The sequence below is a fragment of the Dendrobium catenatum genome, unplaced genomic scaffold (genome assembly GCF_001605985.2).
Source record: "Dendrobium catenatum unplaced genomic scaffold, ASM160598v2 original_scaffold_76227, whole genome shotgun sequence".
NCBI lineage: Eukaryota > Viridiplantae > Streptophyta > Magnoliopsida > Asparagales > Orchidaceae > Dendrobium > Dendrobium catenatum.
Window position 1 is genome coordinate 331,324 of NW_021394673.1, and position 27,633 is coordinate 358,956.

Sequence of the window (27,633 nt, forward strand, 5' to 3'; positions counted from 1 at the left end):
TGTACTTGAAAAAAATCAGCTAAAACAAAAATGTCATGCATATATATATAATATTCTGCAGCTCCCATCCTACATTTGCATTGGGCTTGCCGATTTGAACAACTTCGTGCTTTCTTGTTGGTTTTTAAAGCGGCTTTCTAATATTTAATTTTTTACTAAAAGACCGCTTTCAAAATCAACAACAACAAAAAAAACCGTCCCAAACGAAGCCTAGAGTTTTAAGAAGTCTCTTGGGGTAAAACTATCAAAGTGTCGGAAGTTTGAATTTCCAGGCTGCTAAAAGTCTTAAGCAAGGAAGAACTTTTCAGGAACATAGAATTTTAAGCCTACCGCCTGCAAGAAAGAAAAATTTTAAAATTAAAAGAGGGACAGGAGAGTCATATAACTTAAAAAAAGCTAAAAATTTGAAAACCAGTCATGCCTGAGCAAATTTGATGTCGGCATCACTATGGTCGTTTGTTCTTCCAGCTGCATCACCAACATAAAAGGACCTGCAATTAGTAGTTCCTTCATCAATATAAAGCATCATTCAAAAAGCTAAAGATGAAATAATGCCATCACTGATGAGGACATCGACAGACGCTACCGACATGTTTATCGCCGGCAAAACCGCAGATCGACGGCCACGATTCAGCGCCTCTACTTTTGATTTAGATGTTATGATGTATTTTATTATTATCTTATTTTATTTACTGTCTTTCCATTTTTACCCCTGTGGGGAGTTATTTCGTCATTGTAGCCCAGAGGGCAATTTGGTATTTTCTCTTTGTATGAGTTGAGACCTATATATAGTGGTCTCATGTATTGTTTTAAGGTTAATGAATATTTGAATGAAATCTAGTTTTGTTTCTTTTCTTTGTCTTCTTGCATGAGAGCCTGAAGAAAGAGAGAGAGAGAGAGCTCAAGGGGAGCAAATCGCAAGGCCCACCAGTCGTTTGAAGCATTCGCGGCTTGTGGTTAAATTATCATATTATCTCGTCGTACTTTCTCCATCTCCTTCCCCTCCACCACAAGAAAAATCAGCCCAAAGCCCTCATTTCCGCCGCCCCTCCACGTGGAAGTCCACCACCGGCCAACCTCACGGCTTGGGCCGGCCACTTCGCCGGCAACACCCCAACCGTCCAATCCTCCCTTCCGCATGTTCCCAAATCTGAAATTTGAATTTCGAATTTCAAATTCTTTCCTAATTTGGAAATCCAATTTAGGAAAGTTTATTTGATAAATTCCAAATTCAAATTAAATTAAATTGAGTCCTCATAATTTACCTCCACGTCATCACCCGAAATTGGAGACTCCACCATTTGATTTTCCCTTTCTCCCTCCTAGGATTGCCGCCGGCCTCCTCTAGGTGGATCCACAATTAATGCCCCCATTAAGGCATTGATGGCGCCTCATTTGAATTCAAATACATAGAGTTTTTTTCCTCCTAAATTACTTAAAACTGAAATTAATTTTCAGTTTTAAGTTTTAAACCTCCTCCCTCTCTCTATAAGCCGCCGGCCACCCTTATTGGACTCCCCTCATTAACCCCCATTAAATGTCTTAATTGCTTGATTTGAAATTTCAAATTCAAGTCAATTTTCCCTCCAAACTTAATCGAAACTGAAATTACTTCAGATTTTGATTAATTCCCTAATACAATCCATCTAAACCTAATTTGTTTTCAAGCCTTGTTCCTCCCTACACCCGCCGGCCACCCTTCTCCCTTGGAATCCCGCCGTCCCCCACCCTCTCTCTTCCCGTCTCTTGAATCAAGAGTCCAAGAGGGAACGAAGGTGACGTCTTCCATCTCCGTTTCAATGACGCATGGCGGATCTGGAGCTTGAGTGGGGTCTTGTGATCAACGCCGACGGAAGCATCAACATCCTACGATCTCCGTGCTTTGACGTAGGATTTGAAGACGAGACCACCGTGGAAGAGTATTTGGACCGAGTCGTCCTGATTCTTGCGAGCATCTTCGACCGACGATTCTCAAGCCACGATTGGAGCCTCGTAAGCCGCCCACTACCTCCTTCCTCGCCGGCTACCTCTCCACCAACGAAGTTCTTCGGAGCCTTCTCTCTAGTGGTGATATCTTTCTTCGTTTGGACCTTCTTTCTCCGCTAAAGCTTACCAATAATTGAGTGAGACGGCCCTCGAGGTGAAATTCTCATTGTTAAACGTTGGGTTTCTGTCAATTGTACTTTGCGTTTAAATTCCCTTGAATTTTGAATGAATTGTAGTGGTTAATCTCTCTTGTACTTCTTTGGGACTTGAGCAAGTTAAAAGTTTCTAATTCCCAAATCTCTCTTATTGTTAGCTTAAATTTAAACGAGCAAAACTTTAATCTTTTCATTTTAATTTCTAAAATAACTCCTAGTAGTTTCACATCAATCACCAACAGTAATATAAGTGGCATTCCATAACTTTCGGCTTAATAAACAGCAAAAATGCAGTTTTGTACATAATTTCCCACATAATGGGACTTTCATGAGTTTCAGATTTCACACAGCTCATCTTAATCTATTGGTTGAGAGTTTTATCTATCAACTAAGAGGTTTTGGATTTAAAGCTTATATATATGTTGTGTGTGTAAGTTTGTCTACTTGGTTCAAAAGTAAAAAAAAAAAGTTTCAGATCTCCGGCCTCAAAAGTTTTAGAGATGCATTCCATTGATGTCAAATTATGAGTTGATAACACAGAGCATTAAATATAGAATGATCAACAATAGTACTCATAGTTCAATATCAACAAAAATCTTCCAAAGTTTGTTGAACCAAGCAAGACGGCTTTGTTTCACTTCATGTATAATTCTTTAAGCTTGCATTTTTTGTCTTTCCCCTGAGAAACTTTCCCTATAGGTTGCTTTATATAATTAGTTTTGGCAAGATCTCCATGGAGAAAAGCATACCGACATTTACTTAAACATTAATTGGTTAAAATGGAGAGAAAGATGAACATAATTCAATAAATCAAACAAACATAAAGCAGCTTCTAATTAGAAATCAGAAGGGAAGTAACTGGTCCATGTCAAGGGCTATGCCAGAATTGAAATGCTCGGTAAAAATTTTCCACATTCCAGTCATTGGCTTGCGAAAGGGGTCATCACTCTCCATCTTGCCATTCCTTAATCCACAAGCTATGAATACCTGCAGCCAAATCCTAGTTAGCTATATTATCTCCGCAAATTGCAGCAGTAATATCAATTTCTTAAAGAATAGAACATAAACAAGCAAGGAGTAAAATTGAGAATAACAAAAACTTTATATTAAAAAGAAGATTGCATAAAATATTGTCTTTGCTGCAGAAATGTTCAGTAAGATAGAGAGACATAGATGATAATAATATTGGCTAAGATAGGGCAATATTTTACACCAGGAATGAATGGTGGCTTCATAAGTTAATGGCAGTGGCAAGCGAGAGAACTTGCGAATAAATGGCCTGCATGATTGGAAAAGTGGATTACAAGAGACTAATTTCTCTTTGTAATGAGAAGACTAAGTTACTATAAGCTTTGTGAACAAGACATTTAATATTCTGGGAACTTAACAGATGATAACAACAGACAACGATCTTCCACATTCTATGAATGTAACAGAGGAATTTATACAAGCAAAAGTATTAAAATATTAATACGGGAATGCATGGGCGGAACCCCCATGTACTCAGGGTGGGCATTTGCCCATCCTAAAAAAAAAATTAAATATTTAAAGGGGATATTTTTGAATATTTTTGGTGTTTTTCCCCTCTCAAAAATATTTTTTGTCATAATCTTATCAATACTAAGCAGCGTTGCCCATCCCCCACAAAAAAAAAAAAAAAATTTGTCCATCCTAAAAAAAGAAGCTGCATCCGCCCCTGCGGGAATGGATATATTATCTAGCTAGAACTGCATAATAAATTACATGATTTGAAACCGCTCATGCTGAAAATTCCAGCTAAAACCATTCAAATCACAATTCATTTTGTGAGTTTGGACTTGACTGAACACTGCAAGCTACCAATTCCACCTAATGTCATAGTCATGGGCATTGGCACAGTAGAAGTAGTCAAGTAACACAACGAAAGAAGAAACAGGTGATTCTTATGGTGTAGGGTTTTAGGTTTAGGAATTCAGAATTGAAATTGGGCCGAAAGGCAAAAGGCCAATATTAATCTCATTATCACCTCAATCAGATAGAGGAACAGCGAAAACATGAAATAGCTTCGCTTTGGTGCACTCGGTATTGCCAGTGTCGAGTAGACCCAATTTGAGCTAATGAACTTGGTTGGCTTTGTTGAGACAAGCCATTTGATGTTTATTATGGTGGTTCTCACATCGTTAAAGCCCTCTACTTGTGATTTTTATGCAAAACAGTCTGGCAAGTTTAAAAAAAGAAGCACCACAAAGGTGGAGTAAAGTTTTAACGATGTTCAGAAATGGATTTAGCAAAACAAACATTAAAGAAATTCAAAACTATTAAGATGCACTAGATTTAATGCCAATAGCAGCTTTGAAAAAAAAAAAAAGAATGGAGAAGACGGATTAGCAAAGCCAAGCTGAAAGAGTTTAAATAATGTGGTTAATAATGCTACTTTTGAAGATTATATTTACATTCTGAAGAGAACAACCTTTTTTTTCTAATGATAAAGGGTAATTTAGCAATTCTACTAAAGTTCACATTTACATTTTGATAAAAATAGTGCCTTTACAATACCTGAATTGGGACTTTTACAAGCTTAATAAAGCTGTCAAGTCGACCGATTTTGGAATCGACAGCTTGCTGTCGCTTATTTTTCCAGCGCTCTATGTTGGACTCATTTGTAAAAATAACCTAAAGATAAAATATATGCATGTTATGGAAGTGAATTTTTAAATAGATCTAAACGCTTAAGAACTATTATGAAGATCACAGGGAGCAAAATTAAAGAACCAGTTTATAGCCTCCGTTATAGAGCTCTTGCAGCTTCTCTGGAATGGATGCATACATAAGAGACCAAGCATCTGCACCAATTCTGCAAGTTGGCATACTCTAATTAATATATGAAAAAGATTTAAAAGCCAGTTTTGATTTCAGTAACGCTAGGTTAGCTTCCAAAGAGGGTAGTTCTAGTGGTTTCTATAATTTCAGCGCTCAGTTCAATTTCAGATAATTTTTTAATATTAACATAAAAAAAATAATATTAAAAGTGTTAAAATCCCAACAGTCTCTTGGCCATTGATCCCAGGGCCAACATGAGAGATCCATAGGAGGCTCACCTGGATCACACTGTTAAATCTAAACCGTCCCTTGGCTTCTTGATCCCACGGCCAGGATGGGGATCCGTGGGGGCTCACCTAGATCACGTCGATCTCCTTCCATATTCGGCTGGTTGATTTAGGAAGGATTATTAGGGAAATTATGCACGATTCCACATTTATTTATTTCTTTATTAAGATATCTTGTACATATCTATAAATAGGGATAGTTTTGTATAATAAAATTAAACATTTCTTTAACTTAGAATGTGAAATCTATATTCAACCCTTCCAAGATAAGGGTTATTCAGCCCAAAAGACTCATTCTTCAATCTTCATGCCATCAATCAAGCTTATAGTAATACTAAATTGCTTATTATTCCAACCATCCCAGTGGGTACTCGAGATATGTGAGGTTAATAGCCATAAGAATCATCACATGTGGATCCATTTTGAAAACCATAGGCCCATGAACCTTTTAACATAATACTTCTCTTCATATATTTAGTATCTCTGATAGAAGATTCAAATGATCTGACTTGATTCTCTTGTCTGACAAAGGAAACCTAGATTGATTGGTTTTTTGAGAAATCTGTGATTTTAAAAGTGCAACAAAAGCATTTTGGTCCCCATTATCACTGAGTATCATAGATAAGTCATCAGCTAGTGGCATTGACTCATTCCATTATTTTGTGAGATGTATGATTGTATGAATGATTTAAAAATATTTGAATTGGATGATTTGTCTAAAAGTCTATTTTGAAAAAATATGCAACCATTCATTATAAAATTATATATCTATATATATATATAATTAAACTGTGGGATTCAATCGATTGACTTCAAATTATACATATATATATATATATATATACAAATATATTATGTAGGGGTCATTTATCTGTTCAAAATTTCAACAGCCTCCCGATAGGCCCCACAAATGGAGGTTAGAAAGAAATTTTCCTTTCAGTCCACTTGGTAGGATCAAAGATACAACAGCGCAAGGGCTTCGGGACTATTATTCCTTGCACAGGTCTTCGGATCTTCACTTGCTCGATATATGTCCTTTTTTTTTCATTGATGTTCTCTCAAAAATTTGGCAACCTCCTAGCGTCCCCTCCACACAAAGTGAGGTTGAAAAGGCACTTGTCATTCAATCCACCTAGCCGGATCAAAGATACGATGGTGCGAGGACTTTGTGACGATTATTCTTGGCATAGGTCTTCGGATTTTCAATTGCTCGTTACTTCTCTTTTTTTTCTCTTATTTTTCCTTCTTTTTTCTTTTTATACCAAAAATATATTGCCCAAATTTGTGCACTTACAAGCAGTGGGTGAAAATGGGGTTGAAAGAATGGGGTTGAAAGCATGCGGGACGATGGTCTATTCGGGCTGGTGTCATGTGCGGAAAGACAAAGATAGGTTGACTCAGATCATTCTGTTGAGTGGTAGAGTGAACACGAGGGAGAGAGTGCTCGAGATGTGCGGCAGAGGGAGACGAGTCATAGATTGTGACTGGGATTGAGGCATGGGACAGGTAGGCGGATCGGGTCAAATAGCATGAGCGGGAGGTGCAGGCATTGACTTAGATCTACGTGTGATTTAGAGAGGATGGGAGGGCTCGCCTAGGTGTCGCTTGCGTGCATGAGTGCGAACGAACAGAGGAACTGGGTTGTTCCTTGCGTGCAATATGAGTAGTCGTGAAAAAGTTGGGGCGAGCGCAAGACTTCTTGCGTGCAGGGCAAAGAAAAAAGAAAGAGGGGTGACGGGCGGTTCCTAAGTGCATTGAGAAGTCGGATGCAGAAGGAGAGAGCGGGCTTTTGGGGATGGTGGGTGGGGGGGGAGGGTTAATGTCGTGGAGATAGGGAGTCGGTTGTGTCCATTTGGAAAAAGAACCATTGCGTCATTTGGGAGTGAACTAGCATTAGGTGGAGCCGATTGGGCTGGTCAGTAGTCAACACATTCCCATTTAAATAGTTATGAAAATTGCATTTCATTAACTTCATTTACATTGTGTCCCATCATATTATATTAAATTTCATTGGACATCAACAGGATTTAAATCAGTGTTTTATATTTACCCTCCGAACTAGGCTAAGTAAGGTTATTTGGTAGAACTTGTGCCAGTCTGCATCAGCACAAATGTAGGTTAAGGCAGGGCAAGTTTAAGGACCAGAGCATGCTACACAAGAAGATCAGGTTGTATGTTGCAGTAATCCAACAACTTCATAGCTGGTAATACGATGGCTTTATATTGGTGCTTAAATGGGCCTATGTATTGTTTAATGAAAGGAAGTGGAACCGAATTGAATATAGCAACAATAACGGAGTTCCTGCATGGAAAGCAAATTAAGGTTACAAGCTTATGAACTGTAATATCTTGTAGTAATAATTTAATGAACAAAAGCAGATCATAAGGTATGTCAGCAGGCAAATCTACAAAATAAAATTGGGCAAGGAAACCAAACGAATAATGAAAGAGAACGAATTGGACAAATGGTACATAGAAACGTTCAACCATATGCAAACCATAAATGCTCGTCCCAGATAAAGAGAAGGAATGGACAAATTTCTAAAATATAAATGATTAATAGTTTTATTCATAAAATAAAAATCTAAAAAATATATTTCAAAGTAATGCCAATCATTTGCTCAGGCATCGCCGGGCTCTCTGACGTGGTGAGGAGCTACCGGACGAGGGGATAAGCTAATGTGGCGAGCCTAATCGTGCACCGTATGAACGACTTGCTCAATCGTTCAATGAACCAACGACTAGCTAGCTGGGTTGTGCGTGAGTAGGGACTGCGAGTCGGGTGAGTCAGTGGGCAAGTCAGACAGGTGAGCCTTTTCTTTTTTTTAAATTGCTAAACTAAATTTAAATTCACTCATGGAAATATATATACATATATAAAAAAATATATATTAATTTGTTTAAAAAAAAGAAATTATCTTAAAATTAATTGAAAGTTCTTAACAAGAAGTATGATTTTCAAAATATAATTTACTAATGTTTTTAAATATTATAAGGAAAAAAATATATAACTTACATACTTTAAAGAAGATTAATTTTTAAAATATAATTCGTGACTGACTCGTGACTCACTGGTAGCCCGCCCGCAATGCCAGACAGAGACGTTCGAACCGCGAACAACTGGGCCCGTCATTCTCCCCGTGAACGACTCTCATCGTTTCCTCCACATTCAACCTCGCCATGAATAGCTCTTTCCAACCCCGCCTCCTTGATCATCGCCTACACATAGCCGCCGCCGCCACGTCAGAGAGCCACTCGTTGCCTAAACAAAAAACTTGCATTACTTTTAAATATATTTTTTTGGTTTTTATTTTACGAATATAATTGTTAACCGTCTTTATTTTAAAAATTTGTCCAAAAAAAAGTTGCATAACAAATGTATAAATGCAATTTAAATATAGGCAAAATTAAATATAATCTTATTTATATAAGATGACATATTGAGGGCTCAACAACCCCACTACCACCACCCTCACCGCAATTGAATACAAAAAAGTAGTGATAAATCCGTGTTATTGTGCTAAATCATACCTTTTCACAGATGTATTAGCAAGACATCCATCAAAATCAAATGCAGCAATTTTTTCTGTATCGTGAAGACCTTCCTCCTGTCATTTCAGAAAATTATTTGTCAACAACAGAGCACATAAGAGAATCTGTTGACACCAATCAAATGACGGAACGAATTTCTCATACTCTGGGACTGAGGAATCCAAAAGAACAACTTGGTGTCAGGTTCAATTCTTACTAAACGCCTCAACACAAGAGTGATATGCTTTGATGAAGAAATGCAATATAGAGTAATTTCTTCATAATAAAATAAAATAAAATAATCAGACAATCATAATAGTTATGAAAATATATCTGGAAAATTGGAAAAAAATACAAAAAAGTGAATGGATATATAGGATAATCTAAAAGAAATAGAATCAAGAGAGAAGATCTATGCAATAACGTTCATTTGGAAAAATATTTTGGGAAACCAATTTTAATAAAAAATGAAATGTTAACCAAACACAAGAAAACTAATATGCAATACCCAACAAATCCCACTTGATGCAAGCAAAAATTTGGGAAAAGCCCCAAATTTTTGCAAGCAAAACACACGCTTCCTAGGATAAAGAAAATACACCAAAATATGAAAAATACGACAAACTACAACTTTTTATAAGATAAAAGACTTACAAACTTTGACGCTTACAAACGACAAAATAAAGACACCTAAAGGTGCTTGCATTCGTCGAGAAGAAAGATACATGTAGGGTGGACACTTGCGGAGAGAAGAACGAGATAAGAAGTCCGAGACGAAGGAGGAGAAGCTCGCAAGCTTTCCCAGAAGAAGAGAAGAATGGAACAAGCTCGCAAGCTTTGCCACGACGAAACCCGCAGGTTTAGGATCCAAAAAATTGCATCATATCATCTCTCTAAAAACTCTCTTTTTATTCACCAAACATCACATATTTATAGGACTTAAGAAGGCAGCCAAACAGCCACATAAACCTACATTTAATCCCATTAGGTAAGGGGAAGAGGAAGACCAACAACTTGCACAAAATAGCAACCAAAAATCAGTACAGAAACTGGGAAGAGAAGCCACAGGAACACAACCAGGGAGGGACCCGAAGAGCCAACACAAAACGGAAAGGAGAAGCCACGGGAAAGCAGCCAGGGGGAGAAACCGAAAAGCCCACACAAGCACCCAGCAGCCATCTCACGTGAACAGCACAAAGAAGAAACCAAGGAGACACAAGAAGGGGAAGAAACAAGCTTCCAAACTCCACATAATGAGCTTTCAAGTGCAATAACTCCTCATATTAATGAGCTAACATTAGATCAAGCATTAATGAGTTAAAAACCAAGAAGATCTCATCATTTCAGCTCAAAACCAAAGCAGTCAAAGCCCAAACCAAGAGTAGCCAAGGCTCAAACCAAGAGGCAGCAAGCAGCCCAAAGCTTGCCTACATCACCACTTACCTGAGACACAACTATTGTTTAGGGACAACAACTTAATAAAAATAATAATCTTCCATAATTCATAAAAAAAATAATGGCAAACACCATCCTCATACTCTCTAAGCTGACAATAACAATACCATGATAGCAACAATAACAATATGGTGTATACCGATTAGAAGATTAAATAAAATTAGATTGGAAATTTTAATAAGGAAAAATGATAGTGCTATGATAAAATGGATAAAAATTATTCAAATGATTTGTAAAGAATATATTTAACACCTCAGAAAGAACTTAACAAGGATAACTGAAAATTGAGTATTCCTAAAGATGAACCAAAATAGTTGGGATGATGCTACATGCTAACATAACACACAATCCAATATGGGAATAGAATAAAAGATAAGCTAACAAGTAAATGAGTAAACTCGATAATTTCTTTCAACTCTACCAAAAAAGTAAAGTGGAAGAACACCATAGCACTAGCATTTCTCAAACACTCTTATGCAATCAAAACATGGTCTTTTGCAATTTTCGCATTCACACATGAGCCTAGATGGCACATGGCACACATGTGGTTCATTAGTGATTTAAAAATAACAAATCTTATTCCGCATCATTTACTGATTTGTTAAGTATTTCTATAGGTAATTCAATTAAGTAATAATCACGAAAATGACGATCGAACCATTGGACTAGTTTCAATGAACTAGCCACTATGGAAATAAGCTCAAATTAATGAAACCAAAAAGCTCAAGTATGCAAAATGAATGCCAAAATCATATAGTATAGTTTGAGTTTAGGTGTTCTTAATTAATTGATTAAGATTTACAATGATTCAAGGATAATTAGCCCAAAAAAATGAACTTGATTCTAGCTCTAAATTTTTTTTCAATGATTATAAAAATTATTTCCTATTTTTCTACAATTGTTAACAATTTTCTTAACTTAAATTTCTTTTAATTGATTTATTATCCATTAAATAATTAAATCTAATTGTTTTGGACCTTTGGTAAAATTTACTTAGTGATGCGCTCAAACTACACATCTTTACGCATTTGATCACACATATTTTTAACAAATTTATATGATCTTTAATTTCATATATTTTACAATAATTGCTAATTATGCATATTTGGGTTAATTAAGAATGAAATTTATAACAAAGAAAGCATATTATACTTAATGTATTTGAGGTTTTTATTCATAGTCCATTGGATTCATTAAATTGCTTAGATGTGATTTTAAATTTAACTTCATATATTTATGCAATAATATTATCAAGTTATTTTAAACATAGTTTAAAAAGGCGAACGAGGTGTGCACCAAGAGGTGCGCCTCAATTCGAGGTGCACAATGGGAACCTCGAGGCTTACACCTTTTTCACACGAGATGTACCCCTCGAGGCATTTTGAGAAGCAGTCTTAGACTATTAGATTTAATTTAGAATTTTTTTATATTACCAATACTTAATCTACCGTTCCCATCCACACGGACAGCTCGATTTGGATCAAGTGTGTTTTAGGATAGAGAGTTTGTGCGAGAGTTCTTCGCCAATCATCAATGTTTTAACATCAAGTTTGTCTTCAACACGCAAGCAACAATGCAGTGGTTCAAAGTCGAGCTCATCTCCAGCATGCAAGTAGCATCTTGACGTTGTGACCACCTCCAACACGAGAACAACACTTGACGTTGAGCCCGTCCCCAACACGCACCCAAGGGCACTTCGTTTAATACATTGTTGTTTCGTTTTCATGTGCTTCACCTGCTTCGCATGAAGTCGAGTTTTGAAGAAGTCGCTGAAGGAAACTTATTTGCCTCCTTTGACAAGGATATTTATGGCAAATCGAAAGTCACAACACGAGCTCACAATGAAGATAACAATCTTTCTTTCATTTCTTATGGTTCTTCGGCTAAATTTCTTTAAAGCAAAACAAAGAAGGAATGCGATTTAAGTTTTTATAGATTCAAAGTTGTCATTTTTGCTGCTTGGCCATGATTTGGGGTGGTTATAGTGCTTTTAAGTTGATTCCAGTAGTTTTAAATGATCTATAACTCAAGGTACGAGGGGGAGCTAGCTTTAAGATCTCTAAGACCATTCAGGAACTTGTTGTCTCAAATAATGACCCAAATCACAAACTATGCACCAGCATCTCCATTTATTCATATCATAAAGATCAACTTATTGATTATTTTCAATTGAACATTAATACTTTTTTTTTTGCTTGGTTCATAGATAAAATGACAAGTCTGACCCATAGGGGAACGGGCGATCTTTTGAATTAACATCAATATTTTCTTTAATTAATTGAAGATCACCTAATCTAGTTGAAAAAAAAAAAATTTACAAGTTGTCGTGACTAGGGTAGAACCTACCTATTTGCAAGGTCTAAAAATCTTAAATTGTGTCATATTTTACAAGACTAATATGAAGTGGTGGATGCACATCAAAGTCAACAATTTAAATCAAACTTGTCACAAAGTGTCTCACCACTTTGATTCAGATCATCAAGATCAACTCATTTTATGCATTCAATTGAATATTAATATTTTTTATCTTATGCTTGAGTCTACAATCATCTGATAAGAAAGTTACATGTTTGAGCAAATCTCCTAGAAGTGTGGAGAATTCATTTGCATTCTTTTTTTTTTTTTTGCACCGTAGCATTATTGTTCATGAAATTTGCACCATTTGTTGCTCTTCACTCTAGATGTGCTTGAATTATCTTATAGAAATTTACTTGTCTTCTTGTCCTATTACTTCTTATTTGGATTATCTTCTCAAGAGTTAATGTAAATATGTTTTGTTAAGATCATTTTTAGTTCATGGTCTCAAGAAGAAAAGATACGGCTGTCAAATCAAATAGCCTCTATAGCATTTTTGGCTGCCATGTTTCGTTATTCACTTGGTTGTGATGATATAGCTAATATGATTTATTGAGAGCCAAGATTACACTTGTTAGATATAATTATAAGAATCAATATTTGTTTTCCTATGATCTTGCACTATAGCTAATGATAAAAGATTACTATTTTGGGCTAACCTGGAGAAGAAATTTACTATTTTGTTGAAATGGACATAAACTTGTTCTTGCAAGATTTCAAGTCAATAGAATTGAAACTTGAAATTTGAGGCAAAATCCATAAGGAATTTTGAGCAGTTGCCGATTTTGATCTTTGAGGATTATAAATAAAAACCCGCGTAATTTTCATTGAATTATTAAATTAAAATTCTACTTAACTCTCAATTCCTATATATATTGATGTATTAATATTTTTCTGAGTGCTTGCAAGTCTTAACAACAACTTCTTTAAGGAGATGATTCTCCTTATACTAACATGTGGCTTGGATCTTTAAATTGATGATTTCTCCCATTTAACTTCCATCTAAGTTGTTTAGTGATTGGTTTGTGTACATGATTGGAATATTGATGAAAACATCCGATGGTGGACGTTAAGCAAAGAAAGAGGCGAAGATAGATGGTCGAGATCCCTCCATTTTATCTTAGTTTATTAATTGTATTTTTGAGTTAATTATGCATTTTCTGTTTTTACCCTTACTTAAGGGTCTTGTCTTATGTAAGCCCAAGGGGCAAAGTTGTCTTTTAGTTTATTTAAATGCCTGTATATAGACGTCATTGCTCTTGTATTAGACAATGATGGATTAATAAAAAATTGTTTCTACACTTTATTGTTGAGAGCTATGGGAGTTCTTAAGAGAGTGGAAGTCCCTATGTGAGGACAATGAAATACCCACCACCCAGAGAATATCAAATGATGCAGGACTAAATGATCAAGTTCTCAATAATAACGTAGTTGGGCTCCTTGATGGCTATCTTTATATACTTGCTCCTCTTGCAAAAATGCCCTCAGATTTCTATGAGGTTCCTCACTGTTTTCTCCTTTGAGTGTGGCTGATATGGGAGAGAAAAGTAGTCAATTGGGGAAGGTAGTCAAGGTGGCATTGCTTGAGAATTAATGGCAGCACATAGGAAAAGAAGTGGGTAGGCTAGGGATTAGGTAAAAGTAATTATGGGAAGTTTGACCAATTAATTAAAGCTTTGAATTGTAATTAATTGTGCATGGGTAAGTGGGGGAATTAATGTTTGGCTTTGGAATGGGAAAGTTGAAACTTAATGAGGGTTGCTTGGGAAGATAGAAAGGTGGTTTGAAAATCCCCGAATTAAATGAAAATCTGAATTGATTTTCACATTAATTATGCTTGAGAATACCAAGAGTTCAAGTGCATTTAATGTTGGAATATTAAGGGTCACAAGAAAATATGAAAGGGCATTTGCTATTGATGGTGAGGGGATTGAAGTCGGCGGTAGAAAGAAGGGGAAGGTGGTGGCCAAGAGTTGGAATAAGAGGAGAAAAGAGAGAGGGAATGAGATAGGGAAAGAAGATAAATCGTGAGCCTTGATGCATCCTGCGGCTGACGGGTGATGCGATGCCCTCACCTAGGGACTTTAACCATGAGCCCGGACACATCCTACGACTGGTGGGTTTTTCATTGCCCTCACTTAGGGACTTCTACTATTCTAAGAACTCCCATAGCTCTCATGAACAAAGTGTAGAAATAATTTTTTTATTAATCCTTCCCATCAGTGGAGATATGGAAGCCCTCAACTTTGCATGCACCATCGTTTGCCACAGCTTTGATGGATTAATAAAAAAATTGTTTCTACACTTTGTCTTGAGAGCTATGGGAGTTCTTAAGAGAGTGGAAGTCCTTATATGAGGGCAATGAAATATCCACCAGCCGCAAGATGTGTCCAGGCTCACAGTTTATCTTCATTCTCTATCTCCTTCCCTCTCTCTTTTCTCCCCTTCTTCTAACTCTCGGCTACCACCTTCTCCTTCTCTCTACCGCCGGCTCCAATCCCCTCACCACCAACAGCAAATGCCCTTTCATCTTCTCTTGTGATCCTTAATATTCCAACATTAAATGCACTTGAACCCTTGATATTCCCAAGCATAATTAATGTGAAAATCAATTCAGATTTTCATTTAATTTGTGGGATTTTCAAACCTCATCTTCCCAAGCAACCCTTATTAAGTTTCAATTTTTCCCCTTCCAAAGCCAAACATTAATTCCCCCACTTACCCATGCAAAATTAATTACAATTCAAAGCTTGTAATTAATTGGTCAAACTTCCCTTAATTACTTTTCCCTAATTCCTAGCCTACCCACTCCTTTTCCCATGTGCTACCATTAATTCCCAAGCAATTCCCTAAGCTCCACTTAATGTCACCTTGACTACCTTTCCCTTTCTGAAGCTGGCCGACCCCCTTCCCCTTCCTCTTCCCTCTTCCCTCTTCCCCTTCATTTCTTCTCCAAGTGACTATTTTTCTCTCCCATATCAGCCACACTCCAAGGAAAAAACAGTGAGCATTCACATTTAAATTCAATCAACATCAAGGAGGAATCCCATAGATATCTAAGAGCATTTTTACATGAGAAGCAAGTATACGAAGATAGTCATCAAGGAGCACAACTACGTTATTATTGAGGACTTGTTCATTCAGTCCTGCATCAAATATTGTCAAGTTAAATACATCTTGGTTTCTATTTTCGTAGTGCAAATCTTAATCTTAATAAAACTTTATATTTATTCTCAGATTTATTGCGTAATTTTAAATTTTGACTTTTTTATATTATTGTTTGAATGAACATATTGAATTTTCTCATTTTTCATCAAAAGGGATTAAACTTTGCTAAAATGAAAAGTTGGAAAACAATGAATTGTGATTATTGTGTATTTCATAGCATATCTCATCCTAAGTTTTTATTAGAAAGCCACAAGACTACCCACATCACCTTCCATATTCATAATTATCATTATTAGCTAAATCCCACCTACAATTCCTTGCTATTGAATAGGTTAATAAAATGGCAGAAGATCGCAGTCCTGGATACACAATGAAAACACTTCATATAAATGCAAATAGACACATGCTGATAATGAAAAATAAAGCCTCCAGAAATTAAGTATTACCCGTTCATTAAAAATGATAGTATTGAAGGCCTTCCAGTTTGGTGGAAGGTTAGCATCCTGCATTAGCGAAAGATGCACGTACATAATTTAAACAAATTAAAACCCACAAAAGAAGTGAAGGACTGCAAAAAGTACTCAGGATAAGTTAAGGAAAAAAGAGATCACCTTGTACTTATTCTTGACATCAGAAAGAGAAAATTTAACCTCCAGATTTTTCTTATTTTCAGCTCCCAATAGCTGAGAGCATGATCAAGCACAATTATCCATACAGCTTAGGTGAATAAATCAAGGAAATATGCACAAAATATCAAGAAAGAAATGACAAGTGGAAAAAAAAAGGCTATCAGATATTAAATAATGTTACTGTTAATGTATGGAGAAGGAAAATTAACAAATAAGTGGATCTAATATTTTAAAGAGCTGAATGCCTAATCTCAATAACGAAAAGATTTTTGAGAAAATATCTAACCTTAATGGAAGGTAAAAGTGGATGGCCCATGGTCTATGACATGTTATGTATTCTATGTGAAATATATGTGATTTCGGGATTCAAACTATGGAAGTGGGGTGCTTTTAAATGCAGTAACATATTGATTATGATTATGTTTATTAATATATATATATATTGATTATGTTTATTAAGATAGAAAAGATGTGAAATGATCTTATCTCCATAACGCGGACAATCAAATACAGCACAATTGCCAAGCTAGTTAACTCATTGAATATCTTCAGCTACAAACTAGTTGAACTGATTGAATATCTTCAGCTACAAAATCTCCCTCAATACGTTCCAGATGTTATGAGAAGAAATTTGATGAGAATGGTGATGATGATAATAAAATGGTTTCAAGTAATTAAATAAACTTACAAGATTAAAGCTACCTTTCTTTTTTTCACTTCCATCTCATGTGATTCTTCAATCTCCTTCATGTTATCCTATAAGGTTAATGCAATAGAAAGACTGTCATATAACAGATGAGGATTAACTTGAAATTAAATTTGATAACTTGCAGATTGTGATGGCTAATATTAAATAGTTAAGGCAACTGCAATAGGAAAGAAAAATTAAGATAGACTAAGCACATGCACAACAACTAGAAGGCCATGAAGCATCAAAATCAAGAGAGAGAGAGAGAGAGAGAGAGAAGAACATAAAACTAATGTAAAGGCTGAAAGTGCACATGTTTTGGTAGACATCCTCGTTGCATAAGATGAAAGCGGTACCATCATGCTAGAACATATTTCGAAGTGAAAAAAACAGCACTTATGCATGAAGGAAAAGTATGACTGCATACCCACACACCAACCACAACAGGAATGAGGTAAGAGAAAGATGCAAGATTAAAAGTGTAGGAAAAAGAAATCAATCTTTTTAATAAAAGTTTTGACTACGTCATAGGATATAATGATAAAAAATAACACTTAAACTAAGTCAAATGTCAAAGACTTGCCAAGCCTCAAACCACTAGACAAGAAGAAGCATAATCAATAATAGCACCAATTCATTGAAATATCATAACAATTGATCCCATTTGTAATTCCTGGTAGTATTTCTCCATCAAATATAGCTGTTAACAAGTTGATTCAGATCAATTTCTCTGGTAATCTTCTAGTACCCTGATTATAAAGAGATTCTAGACAATAGAGGTGTCAATATTTAACCTGACCCGAAAAATTTTGGGTTCAGGTCAACCTGTTTGCCATATGGGTCAGGCTCAGGTACAAGATTTCGATCCATTTACAAAATTGGGTCGGGTTCGAGCTGGCCTAATAACCTGAAACTTACCCGGAATGAACCCGTCCCCGCCTCCCAAGCCCGCGTCCCGCACTCGCGTGAGTCGCATCCGAGCGTCCCGCACCTGCTGCCATGCAGCCTCGCCTGCAATGCGATTGGTCACCCCCACCCAGCCCGTGTCTCGGTCAGTCCTGAACCCGCATGGCCACATATAGGCATCTTGCATCAGTGTGAGTCGTTGGCCTTGCCTGCAGCTCGAGCTCAATCGTCGTACTAGCCCCACAGCGGCCCAGCCCGCGTCCGAGGGATCCCACAACGCTCACGGGTCAGACTCAGGGTGACAATGCTCACACGTTCGGGTTCGCGATCCTCACCTGGATCAAAGGTTGGGTTAGATCGAGTCAACTCGATAACCGGCACGGGTTGGGTCCGAATTGTAAATCCTGACCAGTTTATAAAATCGGGTCGGGTTTGGGTTGACCCGTTTAGACCAGGGTCAACTCAAGTTCGACCCAAACCCGACCCCGACCCGTCAACCCGTTTTGACACCCCTACTAAACAATGCATAAATGGCACACAAATCAACAATTGGAGAACACATCACATTATGTTAAAAATGACATAGACTTGAAACAATAAAATGGTTATAATTGTTAATATGCTTCATGGCCAATTTTAATAATTGGTGAAGCCTTTAATCACTCATTCATTTGTTTTTAACGTGTATCACCTCAAATGGAAGTGTAGGGTTTTAACCCAACAATGTGGATTTTTATGTTCCTTTTGCATAAAAATGAAAAAAATAACCTTTTATCTAGAGGGTGGTGGAAGAAAGAGAAAAGGTGAAAAGAAAAAAAATGAATTTCCTTGTTGAAGTAAATAAGAAATAGCTCCTCTAATCCTTCTTGATTGAGTTCTTACAAAGAAGAACAAGAAGGCTCCCTCCGGATCCACTTCCTCTAAAAGCCTATATCACACCTCTAGCATGGTGTGGCACTTCTATGTTGCGATTTTTGAAGGTATCATGACCTACTAGGTTAGATATCTTCATTCATTTTTTATGTATTAGAAAATTAAGGTTTTTTCTCTCCCTATGTTCTTGAAATCTAGCCCTTCCTTGCTATGAGATCCACTATCCGTGGATGACAGAGTGTTTCTAGTTGCTCCTATATGGTTAGCTTCTAATGGGGCAATGATTGATAATGCATCTTTGATGTGAAACATGTAAGGAGTTCACAAGAAATTAATAAGAACAATTGTTAAAAGCTTTCCAATTATCAAGTTATCGTAACAACAAACAAAAATTCTAGGGATTTGTAGTTTTCCACTTGCTTAGGCAAAGAAGTACGTGTAGATTAACCAAGACGTCTTAATCAAATACAAAGGCAAGAGTAATGTTCATAGCTTATAATGGAAATCCGTAATTTAATAATGAGAGGTTCACCTTGAGGGATTTCTCACTCAACTACTCTAGGGTTTAGCGAATGAAGGTACTCCACACTAGACTTGAGATCACCACTAAGAAAAGGAAGCCGAGAAACTTCGTTGTTGGAAAGGTAGCCAGCGGTGGAAGAGGCATGGGATGTCTGATGAGGATCCACTGTGCTCTGGGTTGTCGAACTCGATCGTCTCGGCGAGGCAGTAGATGATGCGGTTGACGTAGCTTTCCACCGAATCGTTGTACTCCCAGTCCAGTTCGTAGAAAGGAGATCGGAAGATGTAGATCTCTCCTTATGCGTTGTAAGCAAAGCCGTGGTTGATCTCAGGATCGGCCATACACTATTGGAGGGAAGGAGGGAGGATGTCATCTTCTCATTTGGCTTCCAAAAACATAAGTGTTGGGTTTCCAAGAGGAAAGAGGCACGTGGGAGGGGCGGCTTGGGCTAGGTGAGGTGGAGGTGATGTGAGTTGGTTGAGAGGTGGAGAAATATTTTAGAAAAAAAAATCTGATTTTTAATTTCAGATTTTCAAAATAGAGATGGAGGGAAAATTAATATGAATTCAAAATACCAAAATTAGAGCTAGGGGGCGGCGGTTTTAGGAGAAGATTATGGCCTTATGGGAGCATTAATTGAGGTTTAAATGGCATTAAAAAGAGAGAAAGCATGGAGAAGGGGGGTTGGTCATGTAGAGAGGGGAGAGAGGGGGGTTTATGTTTAGTATGTGGGTCCCAAAGAAATAAACAGGGAATTTAATCAAATTTGAATTTAATCTCATATTTAATTAAATTGGGAGGTTTCCTATCTTAGATTTAAGCAATAAAAAAGTATTTGAAAATTCAATTAATTAATTGAATTCCCATTAGGAAACTTTCCTAATTACCAAAATCTATTTTAGGAAAGAGAGTAATGGGCTTTTGAAATTTGAATTTCAAATTTATGAATCAATGGGAGGGGTCGGCGGCTTGGTTTGTGGAAAGGGATGGGTGGAGGCCGGCGTATGGGGGTAGTGGTCGGCAGCTTGGTGATGCATGCAAATTTTAGTTTATTTTCGTTTTTATTGTAATTTGAATATTATAAAAAAAATTTTTATGTTATCTTATGATGAAAAACATTCAATGATCATGAGTAGGTAGTTTTTGGGCATGACAAACCTTGGGTGCGCTAGCTACTTGGGTTCTTTGATCTTTTGAGCTGATGGTTGCTTCTCGGGTTGAGTTGGGTTGCTTGGTTTGGGCTGTGTTTTTTGGGATTTTAGCTCATTATTGTGAAAAGTTTTCATAGGTTAGCTCATTAAGTGGAGTGGAATTATTCCCCCTTTTCTTCTCTGTGTCTCTTCGTTTTTTCCTCCTGGTTCTCTTTCCCGTGGGCTATTCTGATCCCCCTGGCTATCCCGATTCACTAGACGTCCGCTCCTTTCCCATGGTTGCTTTTCTCGGGTCTCCTGTGACTGCTCGGGTGCTGTTTCTGGATTAACTGCAGGCCTTCTAGTTCCCCTTACCTGATTGGTTCGATTGGAGGTGGAAATGGCTTTTTGGTCGCCCCTTTTCTCTTATAAATTGGAGGAGTTTTGAAGCATAAAAGGTTGTTGAATATTTGAGCAAAGTCTATACAAAACCTGAGGGTTTATTCTACCTTGGAAAAGCTTGAGAGCTTGTTCCATTTCTCTCTTCCTCCTCTCTATTTCATCTTGGGCTTCTAACCTCTTCTTCTCTCCACAAGTTCCATCCACTTGTATCATTCTTCTTGAGCTATTGAAGGTGTTATTGGTAGAATTGGGTGACAGTTGCTGGAGTAGTTTTATTAGATGTTGGACCTTGTTGCTGTGGTGGACCCTTGATTTGCAAGCCCTTAAGCACTTATCTTATTTTACCTATTTTTCGTTGCATGTGAGGAAATCGCTTGCCGGTTGTTCTGAAGATAGTGTTTTTATTTTTAAACTTTGTTTCGTTTGTTCAACTTTGGTTTGTTTTAGTATTTTGTTTGGATGTCAGCTTTCTAGTTTTAATCGAGTTTTGTTCTTCTAGCCCTAATGGTTTCCTCTATTGACTCTTTCTTTCTAGTTTGCCTGCATCACTTGGGCAGCCACTAGAGGTCGGCGGGTTGGGGGGAGGGGCTCGGTTTTGGGAGGAGGGGAAGGGGATGGGGTTTGGGGAGGCTAGCAGGTAGATGGCTAGGGAGGAGGTCGATGTAGGGAAAGAAAAAAAGATCGGGGCCGCGAACCTTGGAATCCTCCAAAGGTTGACGGTTATTGCTCTCACCCTCACCTAGGGTTTCTTCTCTCAAGAACTGACTAAGAGATCAAGCCAAGAAATCTGAAATTTTCATTCATAATTCATCATCCAATACAATAGAGGAGGCAACAATATATAAGCCTAAAGAAATAAAAAGACAATAACTCATATGCCCCTGGGGCTACAACTCGTGCAGACTCAAAAGAAAGAGTACAGCCGTAAATAACAATTAATACATAAAAGCATCAAAATAAAGACTAAGCATAAAAAATAAAGACTGTGGGTTGTAGCCATCGATCTATGACTCCTGCGCTGATATACTCGTCGATAATGTCTGTCGATGTCCTCATCAATCTTTCCCTCCTCTACTACAAAAAAGCCTAATTGGACACCATGTAAATTTGGAGTCTCATTGCATTGTTGTGTCTTCTTAATCCCTTCATCTATATACTCCTAGTTTTCTCTATGCTATAACCGCTTGTGTGGCATTCAAAGTCCAAATAAACCATTATCAAAATCAATGATTTGACTAGGATTGAGTGCTTCAACTTCCATGATCACATGAAAGACATAAATGTGTCAATCACACAAGATAGTTTATGAGATACTTAGCCCGACACTCTCCAGCCTTAGTCACACCATTACATTTGGGATGCCCTGATTCTACTCTAGATGAGTCAACTTCTCTTAGAAACCGTTGAAACCTCTTGGCAAAGCAAGAATATACCTGAATACATCCTTAATGCAATGATTCCATCAGCAAAAAACTTAGCCACTATGCATTTATTTTCTCAAGCAATGATAATAGCATAGCATGATATATACAAGTAGCATAACCTGCAAGACACTTCTTAGCCTTTGTTTGCACATTATGGTCCCTCTGATGGGGACATCAGAGCATGAATCATATATCAGAGGCGTAGCCGAAAATCTACGGCCACGATCGTGTCGATGTATTTTGAGATTATTTCATGCATTTGCTTTATTATGTCATTTGTCTTTTATTATGTTGTAATTATTTTTTATTTTTACCCCTTACTTAAAGGGATGTCGTATGTAAGCCCTGAGGGCATTGTTGTCTTTTTTTTTTTTTTTTGAGTCTTATGTAAGAGGCTATTTATAGCCCCTATGTTCTCTTTGATAATTAATGAATGATTATTTGAGAATTTTGTCTTCTTGCTTGGAATTCTTGATAGAGCTTGAGAGATCGGAGAGAGATCCCTTGGAGAGGGAGATTGGCGCATCACCCACCAACCTTGGAGATGGCCGGATTCGTGGTTTCATATCTTTGATTTCCCTTAACTCTATCTCCCACATTTTCTTCACGATCTTACTTCTCCCTAGTCGTTTCCTTCCACCCACCAAAACACCACCTATATCTCCATCTTGCCACCGGCCCCTTACCCGCCCCCATTCAAACCGCTAGCCTAGCCCTCTCCCATCCCGCATTGCCTACTTTGGATACTTCCTAATTTTGGATTGTCATAATTTAGTTGGTCTTTGAATTCAAATTTCCCCAAATTTGAAATTCAAATTCTTTCCTAAATTATAAAATTTTTAGGAAAGTTTTCAAATTTTCCCTCCTCTTGGTCTTTCCCTCCATCACCAACTTGCCATTAAACCTTTCCTAAAATAGTCTTTTATATTTTAGATAACTCTATTCATGAGTAAATTCAAATCTATTTGAATTTTAAATAGCTACCAAAATTATAATCCTATTTTGGGTAATTTCCTAATTCATAGCCTATTTAAATTTCAAATTAAATTGGATGAAATCTTTCATTCCAAATTTAATTTCTTAATCTAAGCATTGAATGCCTCCCCAATCCTCTCCTCCTACTCCCTATGCCGTCGACCCCATAGAGATCTCCTTTGAGATTGTTTCCTAAAATCACTTCACCCTTTTGGAAACAATTCCAAAATCTCTCCTTTTCCTGTGGCTGAAATTCCCCTTGCTCCCCACCTCCTTAAATCTTTCCAAAACCACTCCTCCCAAGTTGGAATTAAGCCTCAAGTTCCTCTCCCCTGCTGGCCAAAAATTCCCCAAGGCTCCTATACTGTTTTTCCTCTACAAATCCCTCCCAAACCCCATCCCACATGGGGTTTCCTGACCTCCAAGACTGCTGCCAGAAAATTCCTGCAACTATTCTTGGATTTTCGTTGGCTATAGGCTTTCAAAACTGCTGTCTTAAGGGGACAGCTTGTTGTCCAATAGTTCCCGCCGGCTCCTTACACCGTAGCTCCATCGGGGAAGCTTCTCCTTACCATCCAGCACTTCCCAACGTCAAAAACAGTGACTTCTCGCATGGATGGCTGACCCGGAAACAGAATACGGCCTCTCCTATGACAAACTTCTTCAACATCTCGACTACTTGTTTCCGGACTTTGACTAAGGTGAACTTCTCCCCCTCTTCAATTACCTTTCTAATCCCCTAATCTTGTAGGTGATGACGAATCCCAAGGAGCCGAGTTTCGCCTTATGCCTAAGCTTAGTAAACGTAGGATTTTGTTTCGCCATTACCAAAGCTTAGTAAACGTAGGATTGAGTGCACTTTATTTGTTCATAATCTTATTGTTAGATAAGGGATTTTTGTTGAAAGCTATTTACTTAGCATGATTGTTGAATTTCTAAGTTGTTTTGATTTTTCCAAGTGTTTGGCAAAAACGGCTTAGCCTAAATGTAGGCACCCCTCTCTTGTTTTATTTTATCGTTTGGATTGCTAATAATTTTTTTAATCTTACTTGTTTATTTCAAGAATTCGTGCACATTCTTTTACATTCATTTCTAAGCATATAGTTCTACATCACACTCACCGACACCTAATGCTCAAACCACAATGCCTACCATTTAGTACCTACTCTCGGTCACTTGTTGTACAATTGCATGCATGTATAAATTTTTACACTCTGATTATCTAAAGATCATTTTTGAACCCCATGACTTGCAAAATTCCTTTGAGTAATAAGAAACAAATTAATTGAGACCAACGCAGTGAATGTAGGTCTTAGGACCAAATCATTTTAACTATGTGCCCATGATTTCTTTCTTTTCTTTTTAGTTTTCTCTTACTTTTACTCGACATCATTCCCCAAAAAGCTTAAACTATATAGTTTTCTTTTTATCATTTTGAACTTATGAACAATTGTCACCATCTAATGCTAATCCAAATAGTCAAGAACTTTTGATGTTTACAACAATGGTTGAAAAAGGTTCAAAAACAAGCTTATGGTGTTATGCTCTCCAAACAAATGGTGTTGCAGCTGCTTTTGATCCCATGAAAACAAGGAAAAGACTAAAAGAAATTTGATATATCTAACAATTTTAGTTTGCATTAGCCCAAGATGAGAGACGTGCTTTTATAGGCCTAGTAAATTCTCTCTACTATGAATGAAAATGAGATAGGGGAGTAAATACGATAGCTCCCTAAAATTCCAACTATCATTGTCAAGGTGTCAACCAAGATCTTGGGAGTACAAAACTATGGTCAGGTTATAGCTCAAGGTGAAGTCAACAAGAATCAAAAGAAGATTTGCAATTGTCTGGTCCAATGGTCATACATGCTGCAAATACAAGAATTTTAAACGTAAATTGAATTATCGCACTTCTATTACAGTAGACTTATACAAGCACAATGTCTTGGAACCAGAAGAAAGTCCATTTCAACACTACAATCCATCATACCAAGAGTACTTTATGTTAGAATAAAAAATATCAATTTAGGAAAGTAATTTATATTAAGTGTAGTCCAATCATCTGATAATTCCTTAAAATAATATACTCATTCCTCTATTAAATAAAGGGATTCTCTAGTGAATAATACAGAAGCACGAGATTTATCCTATACCATGGTATCAAAATAATATTAGCCCAACTCTAATAGTCCTATGTGCATGAGCCCTACTCTGTAAGCCCTTGCATATGTATAAAACCTTCCCCTTCCCTCCTCTAATTATCCTACACCCAACGCATTGTGAGCCAAACCCACCCCACAATCGCACCTACACCCAAACCTAAGCCCTCCCCCCAATGCCCACTCATGCATTATGCATCCTCATCCACTCTTAAGCCCATACATCATCCCACATGATGATGCTACCATACACATGCTTAGTCATCATGAACCACATCTGTCATTACCACTAATGCACTCACCATCTCTTGTCTAAAACATAGGCACATTGTTTCCTACATCATCAATTCATCATTTTTTTTTACCTTAGATCTATGATTGCTTAAACTCTTCCTTGTCCCCTAATGAAACTCTTAGCCATAATTGGTACAATTATTAAACTCAATGGATCCAACCATCTTTTGTGATCAAGGGCCTTTCATTTTCTCATGGAATTTCAAGAGAAACTCAATCATCTCAATGTTACACCTCTTAAACAGATGAAAACTATCAAATCCATCAAATGGAAATCTTCTGATTATGTTTTTCTCACATCGATGCTCAACAACCCCGAATAAACTATTGCATCTACTATCATGTTTCAAAAGATTGCCAAAGGAACGTGAGACTTTCTCCATTCCACTTACTTTCAAGATAACATCTCTCAAATGATAAATCTCAGTAGGAGTATTATGACACCTTAAAAAGAAAACGGGATGAACTTATTCAATATGACTGATTTATGACTAATCCAACTACTTGGCTAAACCAAAAAAGATGTTTCATATTTTCAGGTGCCTCTTTGAACTTCATCCATCCCTAATATCTATTCAAGCTCAATTGATGGCAGACTTTATTCTCTTGAATATCTCCATTATCCTCTCTCAAGTTCACTAAGCCACTGAGTTATATGCTCCATCTTTAGATCATAATCATAATGCTATTACTGCTGTAAAAAAAGGGCAATCATAGTCATTGCAAACATGATGGTTGTGTACGTGATTGTGGACATGGCCATGGTCGTGGTTGCATTTGTGGCCGCAAATTTTTCTCAGCTTGTTAATATTGTCGAAGAACAAATCACTCGTTTAACTACTGTTAGAGAAAAGTTAATATCCTTCAACAACTCTGCATATATCAAATATTAGCCCTATTCCAACTAACTCCATGCATTCTCTTTCAGTTTAAATTACCATTTCCTAGGAAGGCTATAACATCCTTCTACAACACTCCTAGTTGACTATTTCAACCTCACAAGTTGTTTGCTCCTCTAACTTAGCTAAAGTTGATCATTACAATACGTCTCAGATTTTAGATTTTAAAGCTTATTCTAATATGGTAAGTAGCCAACAATTATTTTCATTACTTACCTGTTACCATGTTTATTCCCCCTATTATTATTGCTGATGGCTCTCTTCATTACTTACCATATTTATTCCCCTATTATTATTGTTGATGGCTCTCTTCTCTAATCTCTAGAAAAGGATATATCTATCCCTCCTCTTTAACATTAAATAATATTTTATGTATTATCCTTCCTTTAAATTTTTGTCTATGCATTACCTCACCAAATTCCACACAGTTGTTTGATGAACTTTAATCCATCTTAAAATCTTTGGTGGAGGAATTGAAGATGGAGGCATTTACGCTCTCATTGATTATCCTCCTATATTTCCCATTAATAGTGGCACTATTGATGGGATCATGCACTACCTCACCACGTTGACCTCGATATCTACTCCATAATTTATCCTAATCAAATGTGACATAAGCAACAAATAACAGAACTTCTACATAAACAACAAATCCATTGTACTATTGCCACAAGTGTGGCATTGAAAATCCTAATAAGATGCACCTAACATACAAAATCATGCGGGAGATGAGGAAAACGACATCACATCTACATAATAAGACCTTTAGTTTTTTGCATACAACAGAACTTCCTAATTACATATTTATACGGTAGTAATAAACACCGACTTTCCCTTTTTGTGTTCCACTTAGCAAAAAAGTGCAAGATTAATCAAAGGCATAAATAAGCACACAGAAAACTGACACCATCCAGGGACTGAGATGAAGTTGGTTCGGCCACCAGTTTCCTCAGAGACTCCTGATCAGAGCCCTAAGCATGTCAACAAAAACGTTAT

The 27,633-nt window shown here is 37.0% G+C and overlaps 1 protein-coding gene across 3 annotated transcripts in view; it reads right to left on the reverse strand.

Moving 5' to 3' along the window:
- LOC110116554 (polynucleotide 3'-phosphatase ZDP) overlaps positions 1-27,633 on the reverse strand; it is a 28,066-nt gene continuing 433 nt past the window's right edge. Inside the window, exons 2-11 of one of the 3 annotated variants that reach the window (XM_028691851.1) lie at positions 27,543-27,608; positions 17,068-17,121; positions 16,348-16,419; positions 16,183-16,239; positions 8,759-8,835; positions 4,893-4,974; positions 4,677-4,793; positions 3,023-3,128; positions 422-491; positions 1-333 (exon numbers count right to left, since the gene is read on the reverse strand). In XM_028691851.1, coding sequence (XP_028547684.1) covers positions 327-333; positions 422-491; positions 3,023-3,128; positions 4,677-4,793; positions 4,893-4,974; positions 8,759-8,835; positions 16,183-16,239; positions 16,348-16,419; positions 17,068-17,121; positions 27,543-27,608 — 708 coding nt within the window. In that variant the 3' untranslated portion in view covers positions 1-326. Of the gene's footprint in view, positions 334-421; positions 492-3,000; positions 3,129-4,676; positions 4,794-4,892; positions 4,975-8,758; positions 8,836-16,182; positions 16,240-16,347; positions 16,420-17,067; positions 17,122-27,542; positions 27,609-27,633 lie in introns of all 3 variants that reach the window. The other 2 variants (XM_020850166.2, XM_020850168.2) reach the window with 2 other exon arrangements.